Below are 23,659 nucleotides of genomic sequence, written 5' to 3'. Positions count from 1 at the left end.
TTCACTTTCATACTGGACATCTATACTGGGGACCTGGAAGGAATAACTTCAACTTAGGTTGTATTAATACTATTATAACAATAATTTAAAAAAAGAATTTACACAAGCATTATCTTATATCTGATATATTAATATAGAAATTAAAAAATCAAAACGCAGTCCTGGGAGTTAAGCAGACAAAAAAATAAAAAACAAAACAATCAAACCACATATGATTCCAGCATCACACAGAACCTTTAAATATATTTTCTTTCAAAAGAGAAAATCAATAAAAAAAATTGTTTAGATACAACATGACTGTCAGCAAAGCAGGAAGCCAATCAGTCTTTCAATATCATAGCACTGCTTTTCTAAGCAAATAACTGAAAGACACAAAATTTCAAAGATATTTTATTCAAAATTCTCCATCTAGGAGAAAAGATATATAACAATGTGCACACATGCTTTAATAACTTATTTCACTGTACAACTTGCATCCCATACAATGGTACAATAAATCAGCAAAAGAAAATAATTAGCACTTAAATAATCTATCATGTAAATAGCACTGAATACGGGGTTCAACAAGGTGGAATCTGTACATTTTTTCATGACTGAGCCAGAGCATCTGTCAATCTAGTTGAGTATGTGTCTAAAAATCGAGATGTCTACACCTTTCTTATTAGTGATGTGAAAGGCTATTAGGACCTATGTTGGTTTTGGTTAAATTTGGTGGGTGAGGGCGGAGGGGCTCTATCACTTTTATCCCTTTCTTATAAATACTTTTTCCCTTTTATGTTACTTCCACAGTTTTAAATAAAAATATATTTTATGCTTGTGTATACTATTTTGTCAATACTGTTCTAGCACAGAATTATGTTAATTGGTTATTTTATAGCTAGCAAAATGGTCCAAACACATGAAGGAAACAAAAGAAATTGACCACTTAGTTCTGCCAAAGTAGCACCTAGTAAAACAGCACGTCAGTAACGTTTCTCCTGCTAGTCCTCCTACATGCAGGCAAAGAGACGTGGCAACAACTTCAAAAACACGGGCAGACATTTAAGGAAGAAGATACTATTCTTGTTCCTGAAAAAAAATCTTACTAGTTAGTATTTCTCTATTGCATTTAATAATCTCGGAGTTATAATGATTGCTGAATCAGAGGAAGACTATACAAGAGGAAAACAAGATAAAAAATGAGTGACTAGTGAAATCTGAACTTCTTCCAAGAGATTATATTTTCCAAGAAAAAAAAAAAGGCATAGGAGGTATACATTTCAATTTGGCTCAAAAATAATGAAAATTAACTGAAAAAAGTTGGCAATAACCACTGAAACATAAAATCCAATTCTCTACATTTTCTGTGACAGAGCTCAACAAACAAACAGAAAAACGCCCTGATTGTGGTTCACCATAATCGGGACTATACATACTGCCTGACGTTTCTACACAGACTGAATCCCAAGGACTAAGTCTGCAAAGTAGGATCGAACAATTGATTTCAATAAAACATCTGCTTGATCAATATTTTCTTTCTAAAACTTAACCTATGTTCAAGCTAACTTCCTTTTGTGGAACTGAAACGATTTAAATGCTCTAATTTTTAGCTGATTGTAAAAGTATTACAGTAATCCCACATACCGAGGAACACCAAGAGATGGAAAGTCAACTAGTATTATATCTGTGAAAGCTAACTCAGATTTCACTTGGATACTTGTAAACCATGAATCATAAGTTTCAAAAAAACAGTAGTTGTGGTCAAGTTTATATCCTATATCTTTAAAAGATACCAATAATATTTATTATAATTGTAAACATACGTCTGTCTCCCAAGAGAGCACATCCAGGAAAAGGTGCATTTATTGTAACTGCACCTAACATCCCCTTACAGGCTTTCTGTGACAACTGCAGTGTCACTAACTACCATTGCTGAGTAGGACTCTAGGCCACAACCCGAGGGAATCATGTTTCCCCAATACCACGGAGCTACTTTACCAGCAATTATGATCGTGACGCAACATTAACAAGTTACACATTTAAAAAGTCATTAGAACATCTCGTTCTTGGACACTAGTATAGAAAGGTCTTCCAAAGATAAAGGAATGGAGGCCTGGTTTAATTTTCTCAGCTAGAGCCATTATTATGTTAAGATCGCCCTCTGCTGTTAAATCAAGGTCTATCTTCAGGTTCCGAAGCGATTTAAAGGGCTTTTTCCCCTTCTGCCTACAAATAATAATAAAAAAGAAATTATAATACAGAAAATGTCCAAAGGGAACAAAACAAAAGCAACGTATGAAGGTTCTTCTTCCATTTAGGAGTCTGACTTACGTATCATCTTCTATATATTTTATTAGTGTCAAGGCTTTTCTGTGAAGGACGAGCAGAAACTGTGCAAGGAAAGTACTCCTGAGAGAGAGACCGGGTTTCAAATGAAAGACCTGCAGGAGAATGAAGCGTTTTTATAAATAATTTGCCCCGTTCTACTTATACACAGCATGTTTCTGTCTCAGCGCTGACAGTGCCTGGCAGATAACTCACGTTAGAGCAGCTAACCACTTCCACAGATGTGCCCTGACACACAGGAGGAGGCGGAGGTATGGGTCTGGGAGTCACCTAACAGTTCTGTTTTATCGTTAAGAATTGACTCAAATTTTTCCTTCTGCCTTAGACTATATCCGTGTTCATTTTATTTGTCATTAAAAATCATGATATAAGTTACTTCTAGCTGTGTTACTTAACTTTTCTCTGCCCACATCTTCAAATAAAATTGGAGCTACCAGAGGTGAGCCGTGCTTAGACTATGGGTTTTTTTTTGTTTTTTGTTTTTAATAAATTTATTTATTTATTTATTTATTTATTTTCGGCTGTGTTGGGTCTTTGTGGCTGCACGTGGGCTTTCTCTAGTTGCGGCGAGCAGGGGCTACTCTTCGTTGTCGTGTGTGGGCTTCTCATTGTGGTGGCTTGTCTTTGTTGCGAAGCACAGGCTCTAGGCGCGCGGGCTTCAGTAGTTGCGGCTCGCGGGCTCTAGAGCGCAGGCTCAGTAGTTGTGGCGCATGGGCTTAGTTGCTCCGCGGCATGTGGGATCTTCCTGGACCAGGGCTCGAACCCGTGTCCCCTGTGTTGGCAGGCGGACTCTTTACCACTGCGCCACCAGGGAAGTCCTAGACTATGGTTTTGAGATATTCATATTTTTCTATTCTGGGGGGGTGGGGGTACATGTGTAGTGGTAGAAGGATTTTATTTCTGCTTGGGAAGCATGGAATTACATGACTTGGGATTATCTTTGAACTCTGTAATATGTCACAGACCACATAGACCTGGATCCAAAATTCCTAGTCAACCTAACAATTATGTTATTTCAAAGCTGCATCTATGACACTGTTTCTTGGCCTAATCCCCAGAAAGATAATTATGACAAATCTCTGTTATCTTAAGAAATAAGACCCATATAATCTAAAATTTTCTTCAAAATCTAGATTTTTTTCAAAGGAATGAGACAATAGAGATGCTATCATGTAAATAAGTTTTAAAGACATTGTTTGCTCAATTAAGGCAAATAAACATTTGTACAATATCTCCCGTACCAAAAGAAAACACCCTTGGGTTATAAGTTAGTGCTTAGAATTAAAACATTTATTATTTGAACTGGGGGATGCTGCATCTTTGTTAATATACAGGCTACTCCCCTCTAACAATTCAGAAGAAAAATAATTTTGACACTTTAGAAAGATCAGAGACTCTACAAAAGGACTTAATTCTAAATTATATATATAGTATAGGCAGTGTGGGATATATGGAAAAAGAAAACATGTCATACCATTCACTCTGACAATCTCAGGTTTAACATTTACCTGATCCAGGAAGGCTTTTACTAGAGTGTCTCTGTGTAAGACATCTTGAAAAATATTCCTATGAAGAAAACAGGCCAAATGTTGAAATGATTTCCACAACCTCTCACACCAGCCAATAAATTAAATTCTTAGAAGTGGTATTATAAACATATTTATAAGAATTAGATATCTATATATTTGAAAATATAAAATACATACTCATTTTTTTTTTTTTTTTTTTACATACTCATTTTAACTCAAGGATACATTTGTCTATTACTGGAGTTTGTCAGGCCATAATGTAATTATTTTCTCTTAAACAGTATAAGCAGTCCCAGGAAGGGTATGTATGTATCTATCATACACATTATAAAAAAATACCACGAGCCTTAGGTGATTCATAAATATAATTACCAATCCCGCCATCTCAAAAATATAGAACAGCAACAAAAATAAACACATACCACTACCACCAAAAACCAAAACAAAATAAAAGGTTAACTTCACATACTAATAACTTCTAATAAGTAGTTTAGGAAGAAAAAAAGGTAAGAGGACGAATGCTGGGTAACATTCAAGTGGGATTAAGGAACACACACAGATGATTATCTGCAACGTTTTGACCACTGGGTTTGTATCCACAAGCCCATCATCTGGCAAGTAACATGAATCAGCTACCTAAGAAAATGTCAGCTACATTGGCAATGAGCAGAGTAAGAAGTTAAGTTGTAATTCACACTTGAGATAATGTTTATCTACCACACAACCTAGGATATAGTAGGTTCTTAAAAAAGACTGTCCCTTTCCCAACCCCCTTTGATCTTTTCTCTTCTTCCTTCCCCTTCCTTGCCTTCTACTTCCCTAAGGAATTTACTGGGATGCTAGGTTATACTCAAGTCAGAGGGTAATATAACATTTACTAAGGTAAGCAATTTTTAACTGAAAAGAAAGACTGAAAATAGTAGGGATCATCATATAACTGACAGGAGTAGCAGGGAAGGAGGTGTGTGCGCAGAGGTAATAGGAAAGTACCTAAAATTTCCTAGTTTTAGGAGATGGGTGTTCCCTACTACAGAAGAAGGAAACTCAGAAGGGGGAAAAAATCAGCATTTCACGATTACTGGCTGTCCAACTGGTGGCCAGTGTGGGCACTGACAACAACCTTTCTCTGGCTTTGGAGAGAGAATTCAGCTACTTAAGTCTAGTGTTCTGAACATATCTGTTTCATAAATTGATTGTATTGGTCATATGTGAATCAGGTGAAGCAAAGTGTTAAAAAATTCCCCCAAAAGCGCTCTCCAGGAACCCACCAAAAAAATGGAAAAAAAAAAACCCAAACACTTTGGGAAAGAAGAAAATGCTTGAAGGATCAGATTAATTTTGAGAATTTTGACGTGTGCGCCAAAATTACCTATATGTGGAAAACTTAGGGACCTGAAATTCTTATTTTGACCAATTTGTTTTCTAAACCAATTCCCCTAAATCTTTCAAAGGACCCAACAAGAACACCAGAGAGCTGGGAAAAGCTGGGTCCTAATGAAGCCATCTTTCTGCACCTAGAGACACATGAGGCTGGGGATCCCTTGGACATGGTGTTTCCTTGCTATGCTTTTGGGCAACACCTTCTGTCTGACTATTGGTGCTTCACATGTCTGTTGCCTCAGCTCAAAATTTTTCTTCAAGACACAGGACAGGGTTGCTTGCTCCAATTTTACTGCTGCCTTGTACACTCAAACCTGGATTATACTAGTTAACATTTATTGAGCACATTCTATGTGCCAGGCACTTTAAACTGAATAAAGAGAACCATGATAGTATACTACAATTTCTTTTCCTGATTTCAGAACATCATTTAAGTGTTTTATAATTCAGATTTATCATCTTTTTTTTTTTCTAGTTGAGTCCACATTCAACATGTTACTATCATTACTTTTTTACTTGTTAATTTACTGATCAGACTTTATGGTAAGAAATGAATAACAATATAAAATGCAAAGTAAAAGAATGCTCTATTAATATATTTTGACAGTTTTGCCATATTTTATATTTATATATCAAGGAAAAACAGACTTAGAATTACCTCTTTAGTTAATAAGGTTTAGTTAATAAGCCTTTTATGACTCTTACACACTAGTCTGTAAGCAATGTAAGGAGCTAGGGCTGTCTGGTTGGCCACTATTAACCTTAGCATCAAGTACTGCACCTAGGGGCTCAATATACATTTGTTAAATAAATACTTAAATACTTATTTTTAAGGACTAATCTGACCTATCTTATGGGAAACACAATTATATTAAGAAAAGCTGACATTTAAGAAAAAATGCTTGATTAACCAAATACTTCTTCCAGTATAATTCTCCTAGTAATATTTCTTTCCTTTTAAACACCAAATTGTTTGTTTTCTTTCTACTCATAAAAGATACAGTTTCCTAATATTGCTTAATGACAATATCAAAAAGCAGGGCACGACATACAAATCAGGAGTGAAGCTTTCGTCCGTGTAGATGATGGTATCCTGAGCCATGTCTTCTTCTGAAGTGGCTCTCCAGAATGCTGCCAGCTCTGATCTCATGTATCTACGCTGATTATAAATATGTTCGTGACAGGGTGGCATCTGCTTGACGGTGTTGACATCCACATCTATGTGCGTGGTGGGATAGGGCGCGTACATGACTTGCCGGAAGGGAAGCACAAAGCTTCCAGTGGAATCCTGTTATAAACGAAAAGAAAATTTACTGAGAGAGGAACCAAGATGGCAGAGTAGAAGGACGTGCTCTCACTCCCTCTTGCGAGAACACCAGAATCACAACTACCTGCTGGACAGTCATCGACAGGAAGACACTGGAACTCACCAAAAAACATACCCCACATCCAAAGCAAAGGAGAAGCCACAATGAGACGGTAGGAGGGGCTGAATCACAGTAAAATCAAATCCCATAACCGCTGGGTGGGTGACTCACAGACTGGAGAACACTTATACCACAGAAGTCCACCCACTGGAGTGAAGGTTCTGAGCCCCACGTCAGGTTCCCAACCTGGGGGGCTGGCAACGGGAGGAGGAATTCCTAGAGAATCAGACTTTGAAGCCTAGTGGGAATTGACTGCAGGGCTTCGACAGGACTGGGGGAAACTGAGACTCCACTCTTGGAGGGCACACACAAAGTAGTGTGCGCATCGGGACCCAGCGAAAGGAGCAGTGACCCCAGGGGAGACTGAACCAGACCTATCTGCTGGTGTTGGGGGGTCTCCTGCAGAGGCAGGGGGTGGCAGTGGCTCACCGTGGGGACAAGGACACTGGCAGCAGAAGTTCTGGGAAGTACTCCTTGGCGTGAGCCCTCCCAGAGTCTGCCATTAGCCCCAGCAAAGAGCCCAGGTAGGCTCCAGAGCTGGGTTGCCTCAGGCCAAACAACCAACAGGGAGGGAACCCAGCCCCACCCATCAGCAGTCAAGTGGATTAAAGTTTTACTGAGCTCTGCCCACCAGAGCAACAGCAAGCTCTACCCACCACCAGTCCCTCCCATCAAGCCTCTTAGATAGCCTCATCCACCAGAGGGCAGACAGCAGAAGCAAGAAGAACTACAACACTGCAGCCTGTGGAACAAAAACCACATTCACAGAAAGACAAGATGAAAAGGCAGAGGACTATGTACCAGATGAAGGAACAAGATAAAACCCCAGAAAAAGAAAATTTACTGTCTTTTATGCCAAAAGATATGAAGAACTATCTTTTAATTAAAAAAAAAAAACTGGCTTTAACTTAGCAAATCCAGCTCTAGAATTTTATCCTGGAAAATGAATCATGATTGTGTGCCAAATTCCAGTGATGTGTGTGTTACAGCACTGGGTTAGACAGTAAAATGCCAGAAACAACCTAAGTATCCAAAAAGAGAAATGATTAAATAAATAAAAATGGTTTATTGTTTAGCTGCTAAAAATTAAGTTGCCAATGTTTATGTGTTGATATTGAAAGATGTTCACAATACACTGTGAAAAAGGAAGTTAAAACATGTAAAGTGTAATCTAATTTTTTTGGGGGGAGGGGAAGATATGAAAAAAACACTAACAGAAGAAAAAAAGATCAGAAAGAAATATGCCAAATATTAACAGGGCTTATTCATTGGATTATGAGATTACAAGTGGCTTTTTACATTCTTCTTGATTATTCATGTATTCTGTTAAGTCTCAATGAATATGTATTTTTATAGTAAGTAAAAAATGTACTTCTTTCCAGGTATAGTCAGTTGGGTAGCCAGCTGCCATATAACAAGTACCTACTGTTATAATGTCAAAGTATTCTCTGGAAAGCTATACAATTTAAACTTGCATGGAAAACTCTTAACAAATATTTTTTCATTAAATTATAGTTTCAAGTTTTCCACTATGCATTTGGTATAGGTCCCTTTTAGGGATAAAATTATACAATAAATGAGATGATGCTGAGGAAATAAAAGTACTAAGTACCTTATTACACCTTTGATAGGAGAAGTTCTAATTTTCAGATTTGTACAATTCAAATCAAAAATGAGTTCCTCTTAAGTAGTTTCTGTATTTAAACACTATTATTCTCAGCTCAGAGCACGCACATTATTGAAAATGTAAAAGCTGAAAATAATTTTTATTTGCAACAATTTTGAGTATTTTTTTCTTTCATTTTACTATACCTATATCCTCAAGAAAGTATTCACTCTGAGAGACTCACATAGCCATTAGGAAATCTACTTCTTCACACCTTTGACTATAATTGAAACATCAATAATAGATTCAATAAAGTGAATAACAATTCCCCATAATTATTGAAAATAATTGCTAATTTATATTTATCTGTTTTGCTCCTTGAAAAGCAGACTCAAGTAAATAAAGGAAAAATATAAAATAATTTTTTCTTATGTATATATGTGTGTGTGTATACACACACACACACATACATATATCCAGGAATTGCTCGAGTCCTGTACACTGTTTCAAGATAGGAAGCAGCTTAACATTTTTTCAATAAATGAATATGGTACTTTAAACATAAAATGGTAACATCAAAATTCAAATCCATTCAGTAAAAAAAGAAATGTTCCCATTTAGTTATGGAACTTGATTCAAGCACATATTAAAAAAAAAAAAAATCCTGAGGCCAGACAGGCAGCTACAGGAAACCAGAGAGAAACACAAAGAAAGCTATTCTGTGATGTTTCACTGATACTAACTATAAATTCATACGACATATACTCCATGTTCAGACCTGTGTAAAGGAAGTCAGCTCCTTGGCATATAAACATGAGACACATAAATGCTAATGTTCAAAATATATGTATGAAGAGTCTCAAAAATGATTTAAAAAAATTGGGTTCACCTGTGATAAATGGACACTATACCTTTAGTAGGCCTTGTACAAAGAGCCCTGACTCGTATTTAAATGATGATTCTGCTTCACATAATCTGGAGCATTTTCTCTCTGCTGGAGTCAGAAAAAGGCATAATGTTCTTACTATCTGTAAGTGAAAATATTTTAGCATTAAAATATGAAGTAAAAAGGTCACTGGTTTGCTTATGAAAGAGATCTGAATAGAAATTTCAATTGTTATTGTCAATAAAATCTATTCTGAGAAAGAAGTATGCCATAGTCAACTGGAATAGTCTATGGGATATCACACTTGTTGCTTAAAATAGGTATTCTGTGGTCAAGTAAGTTTGGGAAATGTTAGTAAATTTACTGTATGGTATCTCAAAACCTTTAACATTTGAATACATATTGTGACTCTCCAGGTGACTGAAACAATATGCAGACTTTCTCAAACTTACTTGACCATGGAACCCTTATTCCTAATCTTATATTAGGAAATAATGACCTAATATAATTATTGATTGTATCTCCACCCAGCAACAAGTGTGTTTCAAACAAGTAAACAGTTTGGACGAGAAAACTAAATGCAGTTAAATCAAGCAGAATTATGGCTTCTGTTAATAGTTCTACATGTAAAATCCCATTACAATGAATATCTAAGTGTCTAACTCCTTCAACAGAATGAGAATTAATTCTTTCAAATTTAATTTAAAATAAGCTAGCCATTGGTTGGGGATTAGAAACCTATCATTCTAACAGGATTTGATCATAGTTCTATTAGGAAAAATAAAAAGCCATCTAACTACCTTGGAATTCAGACTATATTCAGAGTTTTTATATTAAAGCAGTGGTTTTCAAACTAGTGATGGCAACCTTTTCTTAAATTAAAAAGAGAAAAGATAAAAGAGAAGCTATTAAACTAAAAGAGGATGTGGGATGAGAAAAATGTTTGAAAAACAGAGCCCCAACCATGGAGGCTTTCTCCCTCCAAGAAGCAACTGGGAAGGCCCTGTGGAACCTGACGGCTTTGGAGGACACAAATTGAAAGCTACCTTCCTTGGGTAACAGAAATAATAATAAGTCACTAGATGTAATATAATAACAGAGGTAAGCTAACCTGTCATAAATGGTTGTACCAGAAATTTAATTTTGGTAAATCAAGGTTCAAGTAATTATACAAGGTAGCTTATTATATTACAGAAAAAAAAATTATGAATATATTTGTCAAGCAAATAATCATTCCTAATATATTTCCTGTGTAAAACTTAGAAAAATTAGGTTTGTTTAAATTGATAGATATGTGCACTTTTCTCTCTCTAATTAATGATCAGTGAAGAAAAGTACAAAATCCCTTAGTTTATTACCTAATGCTTGGAAAGGTAACTGTTCATTAATTATTTATTAACTCATATAGCACTAAAAGAAATGCTCACAAATGTTACTGAATAAGATATAACCTCCATCGATCACTAAATAGCAATAGGTCCCTAAAAGGAATAGATTTAGGGGGAAAAGCAAGATAGTGAAATCAAGATGAATGATCAGATACCATTTCTTTGTAATTAGTACCAAAAGTACATGGCTATCTTCACATTTATTAAAGATAACATTAGGAAATAGAAGACAAATATTTTTAAAAACATCTGACTTTAAAATATTCTCAAAACCATTTATACAGTACTGAGACTAGTATTTATGAATTATCACAATGAAACTGATAAATGACTTCCTATTCAAATAGTTTACTTTAAACTCATTTTTGCCACAGGGTGTCACAGTAATTTGGTCAGATTATATTGCCTCCTTATACTATTAGATCATCTTGACTGCAACCTAACCTTTAAATTACAATCCATAATATGTTAGCAGTTTAAAAAAGTCAGATCATTTGCTGGATTATAAAATAAATTACCTTATTTACTTTCTCTGCACTGCTACCTACTACAACAGAACAGCCACACGTCTGCAAGTGGGAGCTGATGGCACTATAAATTGAAAAAAAAAAAAAAAAAAAAGATTAAAAACACTGAGTGTAAAACAATTTCACAAACTAAAAAAAATAATAATAACGACAAGTGAGCGTCAAATAACTCTGAATAGCTTTACATGATGAACACCAAAGCTCTGATTATAATGTCATCTTTTATTTCTATAGTACTTTGCATTTTCCACCACATGCCTGTCACAGATTCTACTTGAACGTTAAAACAATGCAGTTAGTAAAATATTACCATTTTATCGTGGAAGAAACTGAGGTGTAGAGAGGTTAAGTGGTTAATTTTAAGTCAAATGGGATACAAAGTAACATGAATGGCTGACACTGAGCAGAGTCAGGACTAAAGAGCTCCTGATTCAAGCCATGTGAGGCCTGGAGATTAAACAAGCTCACGCCTCTAAGACTCCATCATGAACCTAAAGGAGAAGACTGTAGACATAAAAGCAAATACTTTATTCTTTCACTCCTTATTTTTTAAAATAAAATTTTGTGATAATCTGTAATTGTAAAGAAACACTCAAGTAGGAGATGAGATTATACGTGTAGACGCAGTACTTAGTTAAGGGACTTAGCACATAGGCACTCAATAAATACTGGCTATTATTATTGTTATTATCACTTTCTTGGAAGAAATATAAATAGAAAATGTAAGCTATTAGCTATTATTATGTGCTTATATGTGCCATGCACTGTTTTAAATGCTTAATATGATTTATCTCACTCAAGGCTTACAACAATCCTATGAAGTAGGTACTACTAATATTCCCATTTTATAGATGAGGTAATGGAGGCACAGAGAGTTCAGGTGGCTTGCCAGGAAGTAAGCCAGGAAGTAAGCAGTAAGCAGAGAGTTCAGGTGGCTTGCCCAGGGTTACACAGCAGTAAGCTAGGAAGTCTGGTTTTAGAGCTCACACTTTTAAGCACTAAAATCTATTGTAAACTGGAAAGGATCAGTACAAATATGAATAATTTTCTTTTCTAGGCCGAAATAAGTCTATCCACAATGCAACTTAATTTGAAAGGATTCTTAGTTTCAGCTTTAATGAGAAGAAAAACAAGAAACTGGAACCAAACAAGGGTCCAAGAATTCTTGTCTGGGTACTACGGAAATTCAGCTTCTTTAAATATTAAATAGAGTAACATCAAATATATCATAGGCATGTGATAAGTAAAGAAGTAACACAAAGCTAAGCAATAGTTCAGATATGCATTTTGACCCTAGAATAATGAAGGCAGGCATTCTGTTATTATTTTCTTCCTTCCCAATCTTGTCACAGGTGAGCGTAAGATTTGCATCTGCTTCATCCAGCTTTTACAAAAAGAAACAAAATTCTTACTTGAGAAGAAAGCCTTCATGACAACTGTCACCAATATCATCATCATTGAGAACTGTATCAGCTATCTGAAATGCACCAAAAAAAAAAATTTATTCTGGCTGTAACAAAACGCTGAAATAACACTTTTAATACACAAGTTTTCTGAAGTCTAGGCTCAATATAACACACTGCCCTCATTTCTGAGCATCACAAATCCCCATAAAACAATCTGTGTGCATCACTACAAACTTGCAGAACAAATGATGTGAAAGCTGGTCAGACAGCTTAAGCAACAATGCTTACAAGAACAATTTCCTCTTCTGAGCCGTCACAATCAGGAGACACATCTTAATTACAAAGTCAGGGAGCAACAAAAATAGTTTCCTAAAGATTTCTCTATACACGCATAGTGTGTAATTCCTAATGTCCTCAACAAATGAATGATTAAGGAAATCAGATTAGTGAAGGTAAGTGAACTTCCATTAACTGCCAGTGATTTGTACACTGCTTTGTTACAAAAAGTACTGCATTAAATACTGATTGATTCTCTAAGGTCTGAAATTCTCTCACTTAGGAAATATAAAAGTGGAGAAATTAACTTAATAAATTTAATTTTATCATATTACCATTACTGACCAAAAAGCCTCTGGCCATAAAATTCAGGATTTTAAGTGTGTTTGTTAAAGTGGCTAATAATTCATATGAATAGTATATATGACAAAAAAATGTATATTACTAAAATTAGAATATTACTAATATACATCATAGTACTATAACTCAAGGGAACTGATAAAGCGTACCATTGCTCCCATTTAACATTACAAGTGAGAACTTACATCTATTTCTTCAGGGACACTGTGGGATTTCATAGATGAAAGCAGTTCCATTACAGGAATTACTTCCCCAGTAAGCATTGGAATAATACTCTGACCCTGCATAAAAAAGTAAAATGAGGTGAAGAAAAGTCACACAATATAGGATAAAGTGGGCAATAAAAAATCAAAAACTGAAAGCAAAGAATAACACCCTTTGATAGAAATACTTGATAACTTGTTCAAACACAGCCCCAAACAAGTCTACTACTCCAAAATATTTCTATTTCTAAAGGATTTACATGCTGTTTAAAACTCCTTTTCATTCTTCCAGGAATAATTTTCTTTTTTTCGGCTGCACTGTGCGGCATGCAGGATCTTAGTTCCTCAACCAGGGATCGAACCCATACCCCCTGCAGTGGGAGCACAGAGACTTTTTTTGTTGTTGTTAATTAAATATCTTTATTACGGGAAAGTTTCCCATATCCCATACTATGCCTAGAATATGTTAACTCATTAAAAGTATACAGTTTTTTTTTTTTTTTTTTTTTTATTGGGGCTACAGTTGTTTTACAATGTTGTGGGAGCACGGAGTCTTAACCACTGAATCGCCAGGGAAGTCCCAGGAATAACTTTCTTTAGTCAGAATGGAATCATTGGTTTATCATTTACACGAAATAATTAAATCACCACACCAAATTTAGAAAGGATCTCCTTTGAAATTTTATTTGAGATATAAGAACTTTTGTTAATCAAAGGTCACTGATGCATTTTATATTAAAAATGAGGAAAGCTAAGCATAAAAAGGCTTTGAAATGCTCAGCAGATAACTCAGTAGTAAAGTGTGAATCAATACTCAATCTCAGGACTTCCCTGGTGGTCCAGTGGTTGGGACTTCGCCTTCCAATGCAGTGGGTGCGGGTTCGATCCCTGGTCATGGAGCTAGGATCCCACATGCCTCGCGGCCAAAAAACCAAAACATAAAACAGAAGCAGTGTTGTAACAAATTCAATAAAGACTTTAAAATTGGTCCACATCAAAAAAAAAAAAAATCTAAAAATAACCCCTCAATCTCTACATTCATAATAAGGTATAATCTGCCCAAATGCAAATCAAAGTCATAACGTATATTTTTAAGAATCAATAAAGCAGACAAATTTTCTTCAGTGTTCCTTCAAGGAACTACTACTACTTATTACATCTCAAAGATGTAATTTTAAAATCTGTAGTTTCTAGAATGAAATTGAAAATTCAATACAGAACACCACACACGTAAAGTGTCTCAAATACAGATGCTCCCTCATTTATTCACTGCCACCACCACTCCCCCAAAATGTTTTGCCCATCCTGAATATGTAAACTTTTAGAGAGGCAGATGAAATTGTCACATGTCTATCAATTTTTAGCTACGCATGTTTTAAAATCACATATTATTTAAGATCTAACAATAAAACTTTTCCCCTCATTCATGTTTTATGAAATGATTATATTCAAACTCACTACATGCATATTCAAATTAGAACCTCTGTCATCCTTACAGTCAGTCCTTTTTTTGAGTGACCAAACCTAGTTTTCAGAGCCCCTTATCATATAAGTTGCTTCAGAATTTAAATGTGATGCTGTCTCTGGAAATTTTATCCTAATAGGCACCCTTGCATCACACAGGAGGTTTTATTATTTAAAAAAAAAAAAAATCCATCCTGTAGTAACATAAAACCACTCATTGTTTTCACTTTTCAAAGTAATTTTTTAAATGTCTGCTTACAACAATCAACACATGCAACTCAAGAAGATTAATAACTGAAGCTGCGTTAAATTTGCTTCCTTGTAAAACGATTTTATCAGATGACAGCTATAAGCATCTAAAACTAGCACTGATTAAAGTTGTTTTAGACTAAGTATCATCCTCACACAGTATTTATTGTTCAAAATAAAGTCACTGCAAACACATGATATGAGATTTGCAAGAACTCGATTATCAGGTGACTCCTTTTCAGAAAGGATAGTTATGGGAAAATACCTTCCCTTAGGTGTAGGCATATATAGTATGTCATACACAGCATCTCAGACATTTATCATCATAAGCAAATGGATATGCTCATTGAAGCTTAACAACAATGACAAATCCTAGACAGCTGAACACAGAAGAGGCTCTAAAAGAAAATGCTTCCAGTTATTTCCTCCTTGGACTTCTCTAACTTGAACTTTTCAGCAGGTGAACGTTTCCCCTTTAAAAACCTCCAGTTTGTCCAAGTATACTTTCCTCCTGACATAGAAGGGATAGGATAACATTTTCAACAAAAGCCCTTAAACGAGAAATAAACCTTAATGTTAATAGTGGTCAACTTTTTAAGTACAGGTTTCTGGTTTGAAAAAAAAATCCCAGAAAAAGGAGAATTTTACTGGGTCCTAAATTTCGTTATTTTGAGATAAGTCTACTAGTTACTCCGTAACTAGCAGGTACATCTAGAAGCTGGTGAAAGTCATCCCATTCCTTGGCACCCTGCTTACTCACCAGCAAGCAAAGGCTGGGCTTCTCTGAGTAAAGGGAAACATTTCCTTGTAAGTCTTAGAACTTGCCCCATAATTACCTCCTTCTGACTTTTGTAAAAGTTATTTACAAAAGTACAAACATAACAATTTTGTAAAGAAGATCATTTTATAGGGTTTTGTATTTCCCTTGTTCATGTTCCTGTAGTTTGACAAACTTTTAGAAAAAGTTCATTGTTTAAAATATCATTTGTCTCAGGCAAGCTAAAGAGAACCAGGGAGAAGGCCAGTTTAGACTGGAGTTTTAACAGAGGAGCAAGGAGGGTGGCCAGAAGCAACGAGAGTAAAAGCAAAGAGCACTTTCTCCTTCGGGGATTTGCCTTCTGAACGTCTCTGCCCTAGACTGAAATGTTTTGCAATTAATTTCCATAAGGGAAGCCATACCCTCGCAATCATGCTTCTCAAACCCTGGTGCCTGCTCCCTAAGGATGTTCAAAACCATGGGATAAACACAGCATGTTTTCCTGGAGACTTGACACCACTGGAAGCCCGAGTGGTAAGAAGGTGAGGAATATCACTGGCAAACTGTAATATTAAAACAAAAAGATATATCACGGAATAAAATGTAAATTGCATGAGTTTTAAAGATACAACACGGGACTTCAAAGAAATATGATGCTTAGAGCTGTGTCTGTACCCCCAGATACTTTAGGGGCACTCACTCTCCTGTTACAACTACTTCTGTGGAAATGTTTGAGAAGCAATACCTTAAAAAAAAAAAAAAACTCATATGGAATTTTAAATTTTTACTATGAACAAGTTATCCAAAACTTATCCCATGCAAACAGAAAAAAAGGGAAGCAAAATATTAATTTGTGGATGCAATTATTATTATCCTTTATTTATTTAACTCTTCAGGTCTAAGATATGGAAGTTTTCATCCAGTTTATTCCATTTATCTTCATAAAGATTCTGTTCGTGCTCAGGCTCACTCTGTCAAACAAATATGTCTTCAAGGCCTTAACAGAAGCAGCCCTTAGCTTTATACAGACATATGTAGTGGGTTTAGCAGTGTCTGGTAATATGCAATCTGCACCTTACCTGATCTTCCATTCTCTCTGTGCCTTCCAAGATGATCTTCTGGACATTTTCTTGCCTTTCCTGAGCGAGTGAAAATTCATTAAAATAAAAAATCCACAACATTTTGATACTTGTTTATTTTTCACAATACAGTTAAATGGCAGACATCTTCTTGGGTAATTTAGTTCATGGGAAAAACACGTTCCACTTTAGGGCAAAAAAAAAAAGTGTGTGGGGGGATTAACCCAACAAATCCATGCTCTCATAGACAATACGAAATAAAATAAAAACACCCTTTTTGTCTGCAGTTAAAAACAGATAATGTGACAGAAAGAGTCAATGTAACATCTGCATAGTTTCACAAAGGAAACTAATGATTTGTACTTTTCAAATTAGATAAGATCTAGATGAATCTAGTGACTATACAGCTTCCAGATTTTAAATGATTTTCATAAGCATGTGAGAAATAAGGAGGCAAGCCTGCAAACACAGTAAAAAACTCTTCTTTTAAAAGATACTATTTTTCCTTGCTATTTGGTAAAAGCCTTATAAAATCAGTAAGGCTTAGTGGACTTCCATGTTAGTATCAAACTGCAAAGCAGAAAGGAGAATTAAATTTGTTCTTCTCATCTGCCAAAATTACAGTATATGGAAATATAATTATCACTATATATTAAACTATAAGATTAGGGGACAACAATGATTTCCTCTAGCTCAATCTACAAAATTAAAAGGAATATCTCCTGAAAACCATTTGGTCCAATTTCTTCATTTTACAAATTTGGGAACTTGGCAAAGAAATTAAAGGGACCAAAGGTTATTTGGGCAAAGGGTTACGAAACTATTGTTCTGAACTGCTTACACCCACACAGTGGTAAGTGAAAGACAGGGTCATGCAATGCAGAAACAAAAAGCTTTTAGAGTCAAAGGCTCCCAAGACAAATCCAGACTCTAAAATTTATGTTTCCTTATTTCTCTAAGCTTCTGGCTTTCTATTTACAATGTGATGCTATCATCTCCTACTTTCCAGGGTTAGAAGACCACAGACATCAGCCTAGATCTATCCGTACCTAATAGGGTAGAAGCAAATAACAGCTCCTGTTTGAAGTTAATTGCATATAATTTCTAAAAATTAGATAAAAATGTATCAGAAGGTAAACTTTCAGTGGCTAGGTTAGCATACTTAATAAGCTTCCAAACCCACTCACCTTGTGCATCCATATCCTTCCCTTCCGGATAATGTGCGTTAATCTATCCACACACACTCTGTGAAGTGGGAGATAGAAACTCAGTTCCGTCTGGGGAAGTATAATTGATAGTCCATAGGTGCTCCTATCCCCATTCCAGTTTCCATCGAAGATTAATGAAACAATAATTACTCCTTTTTCAGACAAGACGAAAAACTTTACGTCTATCGCCCCACTCTCTGCATTTCGAAGGATTTCTCCATTGAGGGTATGGTTGGCAAGAAAAGTTATTTCTCCGTCGCTTAGAAGTAACTGTTCTGTCTTTGGAGCCCAAATGTGCCTTACTCTAGGACCAAGAATATTGTCCCAGTAAGCAAAGGTTGCTGCTAATAAAGGGGATTCACCACTTAAAGCAATCTCTGTCTTGGCAACAGCTGGAGAAGGTGGTGGACAGAGAGTCGACATCACTGCATCCCAACTGTCACATTATCCAAAAGCTCGAGGGTTATCTGAACAATGACATACAAAACCAGTGATTAGGTTCAGCGATTTTAAGTCATCCATCAAAAATGCAAATTTTGGGACTGACATATATACACTACTATATATAAAATAGATAACTAATAAGGACCTATAGCACAGGGAACTCTACTCAGTACCCTGTAATGACCTATATGGGAAAAGAATCTAAAAAAGAGTGGATATATGTATATGTATAACTGGTTCATTTTGCTGTACAGCAGAAACACAACATTGTAAATCAATTTTAAAAAAGAAATAAAAGGCATTCTAAGGTCAAAAAAACCCCCAAACCCTCAAATGATTTACGTATACGTGGTTTTCTCCTCTTCAGTCAAAAAGATTTGGAAGCATGTCTCCTACATGAAAGAGACATTAAACTAGCATGGCAGGTGCATATTAAGTGTTTGCGATATGATGATTGCAAAATGTACTACCATACATAGTAACATGCCACTTATACTCAGGGCATACACTTAGAAATCCAAAATAATAATGGCCTTAAAAAAACCTCTGAACATTAATATAAAATATTATATACTAAAGCTCATAGAATGGATCCTCACTGTTTCTAAATATCCAGCCTATATGCAATTCTAATATGATAGGATATTTGGTTCCTAAACCATAGGAACTAAAGGGAAACAAATTGAGAAAGGGAGGGCTCAGCTAGAGACCATGACACTTGTTGTGGGCTGAACTATGTCCCCCACAAAATATATGCTCAAGTCCTAACCCCCTGTATCTGTGAATGTGACCTTATTTGGAAATAGGTGTAATCAAGTTAAGATGGGGGTCCTAATCCAATGGCTGGTGTCCTTACAAGGAGAGAAAGATTTGGAGACACACAGACAGGGAAAACAGGGCCATGCGAAGATGAAGGCAGAAACTGGAGTGATGCAGCTACAAGCCAAGGAATGTGAAGGACTGCTGGTAACTATCAGAAGCTAAGAAGAGGCAAAGAACGATTCTTCCGTGGAGCCTTTAGAGGAGCATGCCCCTGCCAACACCTTATTTCAGACTTCTAGCTTTCAGAACACAGAGAGAATACATTTTTCTCATTTTTACATCACCCAGTTTGTGGTACTTTGTTATGGCAGTCCACACCTGACAGCAGAAAACCTTAAAAGCTGCTAAGAAAAGAAAAGAAAAAAAAAAAAAGGCAAAAGCTTGCAAGAATACAACAATCTAGAACCATAAGAGAAAATGAGCAAAAAGTCCTCAATGCACTCAATGATTCTCTTTGGGTAACAGGATGCTAAAGCCCAATACTGGTGTTTAAAATGACAGATAAATACATTTCATATGCTATTCAAGAAAGCAGCGCAGCCTTTTATCATTGCAAAGAGAGTTATACTAAACGGTTAAAGTAAAAAAGCTTTAGTTATTTAAAACGTGTAGAGAACTAAATGATTGGATGGGCCCGGTCAACCTTTCAATCTACTGAGAAAACAGAGAAGAGGAATTGCCCAAGGTCACCAAGCCAGGCTGGAATCCAGGTCTCTTGTATATCTTAACCCACCCCATTGTATCACTCTGAAAGTGTACATTCAATGTGATGTTAATGTAAAATGAATCATTCCTGCCTAATATTAAAATTGAATACCTATGCATATTCAATACCAATTTCATTTAAACAAGTCTAAAATTGTGGAATCTATTCATCATATAATGGTAAAGGATAGTAGTTAATAATAGGTGAACTATGATATATCTATCTTTGCCTGTATGATTGCTTTGGGAATTAACATTTTATCTGTAACTAAATTCATGTCAAAGTAAACCATTTTACTTAAAATAAAGAATTTGATCTACATCTTGTCAGGAGAGTTCAGAGACTGATGAAAAGCAAAAAAAAACCCCAACAAAAAACGACTCTAATTTTAGAGTACTGTATGAGCACTTTTATCATGATGTCAAGAATAGTTATAAGTGCTTGGCAAAACGCTTTACAGTAGGTATGTGCAGAAATGGTTTAACACAAGAACAGTTCTTGTGTATTTTTTATTTTAGAAATTCATTTAGGAAATATTCACTTTTTAAATGTGTTATATCAATTTAATAGACTTAAGAGACTACACTGGGTATAAGTTGTATAGTTTGTTTAAAATATCCACTGTTATGGATACAATTTAAACAGTCAGTTTATAATGACAGAATATAGGAATATAATCTGAATTGAAACTGTAATGATGCTATGATAATTAACAACAGCAAACTGGAGGCCAAGGAGACGAATTAAGTAAACACAGAGCTATACAATTATATGGTAACATATTCTTCTTTTGTTCTTCCTTTTTGGATAAAAAAGGTGAATAATCATAAAGGCAATACTGCAACTCAAACATTTCATCATTATGTTGAAAATAAAAACACTTCCTTAAATGGAATTGAGCCCTGGAGCAGATATGGTTAGATTATGGGACAACTTTTTACCTGATTGTGAAAACTCAACTATTATAGACCACTAATTACATTCAATCTCATTGCTAGTATCATTAGAAAGAGAATAAGGGACAAAGATTACGCTGAATTGTTTAGCTTTAAATCCTGCCAAAAGTCACAGAGGAGTACAGTTAGGAGAGTAGTAAAATGAGTCTACCAACACTTAAAGTCATCATCTTTGGTAAAGAAAATCCATACATACAGACATGGCTCAAAAAAATCAGTTCAAAATCAAGTCTTTTATCTATATATCTTATTTACATGTAGTGCTGGCTACACCAGAGAGTTATCAAACAAAAGCCGTAAGAGTCTTTGAGGGAAGCCAGGATTCAAATTGGGTGACACAGTGGCTTGCCACACTCCTGTAAACAAAAAACAGGGTTCATGAGGATGTACCCAATATACTTCCTGAAAATCATCCAACATATGCAGATGTAGAGCTTATACTAATTATCACCTGTTAAAACTGTTAGCACACGGGTAGTTTTGAAGTTTTGCTTTTTCTTAAACCTTTGCTAAAAATCAGCCATCTCTTCTCTGATTGATATTTAGAAAGTTGGTTGGTCCACTGCTGTTGCAAATCAGAATTCAACCCTCATAAGGCCCACACTTCTTGTAACCATGTTTTCTGTTTATTTTCTCCCAGCTCTAAGAGAAGCAGGATCCTAAACCAGCCCACCTTCCAAAACAGGAGCTGCCCAGACCAACTTTATTGACAGTGATCTGCTTGCAACACCAGATAGTTCACAACACTTTTCAAGACTCAGAGGTTAAGTTCATCATATCACTATCAGACCATCTCTCACAGCTCCAGTTTCTCAAATAGGCAGGCTAACCTACTACTCCTTAGAATTACTTAATTAAAATAGAGCCCAAGGGCAGGCTTCAAAGATAGGAGTCTCCTCTGGTTTTCTCTCTCTCTGAAAGTAAATTCTGAACTGCTAACAGGGCCAAAGAAAGACACTATTTTATCAACTTTATAAGGTGGGGAAAAACATTTTAGCCCCTATGTAACTGTTTCCTTGGAGCAGGTTAGTTCTGGCATAGTGCACAATCTGCAATGTGGTCTATCACTTCTCTTGTTTTTGTTTCATGTGCGTAAAGAGAACAGGCATCATGAGGTAGTTTCCAACTGATTCAGGGCTTTCCTAGACTGCCAAGGTGCTGGCAACAGTGTCTGTGTCACATAACACCATCATACTTCAAGTACTCTGACTCCATATTATTAATTTCCCATATATTGTATTCTTGCTTCTGTGATGTTCCCTTTATGTTAAAAGTTTTCCAAAGTCTAAGATCGTATCTAACAGTATTTTCCACTCTCTTTGTACAAATTAAAGTGCCAGACGTATTGTGTCCCCTTGCTTTGCATCACAAGAGAGATGAGAACAGTTTGAATTGAAATTTATCCACTAGCCACAACCAGACTGTTTTAACTAGAGCCTAACAATCTTCATTGTTTCTTAAAGGGCCATCTCTCTCGGGCAAGTGCATGACCTCCCGGTCTCCTGAATACAGAAGCCTGGTGGAGTTCACCGGGGCCAGTCAGACCCTGAGTGGTCACAGCAGACGCGTAATCAGTGCACTTCTTTTTGCAACCGATACCATCAGTCAAGTGATGCCCAAGTCATAATGGTCACTTCCTTTAAGTAAGTCTGTGTATCCTCGGAGAAGTGAAGTAAGCAGGTCATGAACCACAGAACGGGAGCAAAAGACAGTCTAGAATTGCTGCCCAAATTTACAAGACATCAGCAATCCTTAGAAACTTCAAGTCCTGTAGACGAGTAGTATTACCCCACGCCACGCCGCTTTATCCCCTCTCGGACCCCGACTTGGTACGGAGCAGACGCGCGCCGCCCGCCCTCTGGTTTTCCCCGGGCCAGGCCTCTCGGTGCCCGAGGCTCCTTTTCCTTGAGTCACGGCACGGGGGTCCGACGAGTCCCTCTGAGTGTCACGCCGGGACCCCGAGAAGGAGCCAGCTCGGAGGCTGTGCGCGGAAAAGCGAACCGATCCCTATCCCCCTGCCTCTGCGCCGCCACTGCCAGAAAGCCCGGATGAAGGCAACTCCACTGGTCGCCGGGCTGAAAATCCCGATGCCGGCTTTCGATCAGGGAAGAGAGCGGCAAAGAGAGGACCAGCCGAGCAGAGCCCTGGCGAGAGCCTCCGCCGCCGCCCGCGCGGTCCCGGCACCCGGAGCCCAAACAACCACCTACACGCCGGCTTCTCACTCACCTACTCGCCACCGCCTGCGCCTCCGCCGCTGCCGCCGCCACCGCTGCGGGCATAGGACCGCAACCGCAGTCCCGCCCCCGCGGCCCTGGCCCCGCCCCCGCGCGCGTTGCGTCCCCGAATCCGCTTCACGCCGTGGTCGTTTCCCGCCTTGTGCTCTTCTCCTGGTAAATTTTATCAGATCTTTCCTCATTCACGCTTAGCGAATACTGTGAGAGCAAGGGGAGGAGAGAAAGGGCGGGAAAAACAAAGCCACACACCTCCTAAACACACCCCCTGCTCTCTCTAGGCCCCGCCCCCTTAAAGAAGAAACCGGGCAGCAGGGATGGCTGACGCATCAAGCGCCATCTTTCACGCGGGCGGAACAAGTCGCTGTTGTTGCGCTACCGTTTCCTCGTGGGACACCGTAGGTACGCCTTGGTGTTTTTGAAATGCGAT

General features: G+C 36.9%; 1 protein-coding gene across 2 annotated transcripts; it reads right to left on the bottom strand.

Moving 5' to 3' along the window:
- Positions 1-356: 356 nt before the first annotated feature.
- On the bottom strand, positions 357-23,386 carry C9orf72 (C9orf72-SMCR8 complex subunit). 2 transcript variants are annotated; one of them, XM_057549275.1, is made up of 12 exons: positions 23,225-23,386; positions 21,254-21,354; positions 18,050-18,537; positions 16,863-16,922; positions 13,296-13,391; positions 12,481-12,545; positions 11,060-11,132; positions 9,179-9,295; positions 6,287-6,522; positions 3,834-3,891; positions 2,311-2,420; positions 357-2,205 (listed from the first exon to the last, which is right to left on the bottom strand). In XM_057549275.1, the coding sequence occupies exons 3-12, from the start codon at positions 18,491-18,493 to the stop codon at positions 2,019-2,021; spliced, it is 1,446 nt and encodes a 481-aa protein (XP_057405258.1). In that variant the 5' UTR covers positions 18,494-18,537; positions 21,254-21,354; positions 23,225-23,386; the 3' UTR covers positions 357-2,018. The 2 variants fall into 2 exon arrangements, with proteins under 2 accessions (XP_057405258.1, XP_057405257.1); XM_057549274.1 differs by lacking the exon at positions 21,254-21,354 and having other exon boundaries at positions 23,225-23,385.
- Positions 23,387-23,659: the final 273 nt, after the last annotated feature.

Source organism: Balaenoptera acutorostrata, chromosome 6 (genome assembly GCF_949987535.1).
Source record: "Balaenoptera acutorostrata chromosome 6, mBalAcu1.1, whole genome shotgun sequence".
NCBI lineage: Eukaryota > Metazoa > Chordata > Mammalia > Artiodactyla > Balaenopteridae > Balaenoptera > Balaenoptera acutorostrata.
This window is presented reverse-complemented; position numbering and strand designations above follow the sequence as displayed.

Coding starts and splice junctions, on each gene's coding strand:
- C9orf72 (XM_057549275.1), bottom strand. CDS start 18,493: ATGTCGACTCTCTGTCCACCACCTTCTCCAGCTGTTGCCAAGACAGAG. Junction 9,296..11,059: donor GTGCAGAGAAAGTAAATAAG/GTAATTTATTTT, acceptor TTTCACTTACAG/ATAGTAAGAACATTATGCCT. Junction 2,421..3,833: donor TAAAAGCCTTCCTGGATCAG/GTAAATGTTAAA, acceptor ATTCTCCTGCAG/GTCTTTCATTTGAAACCCGG.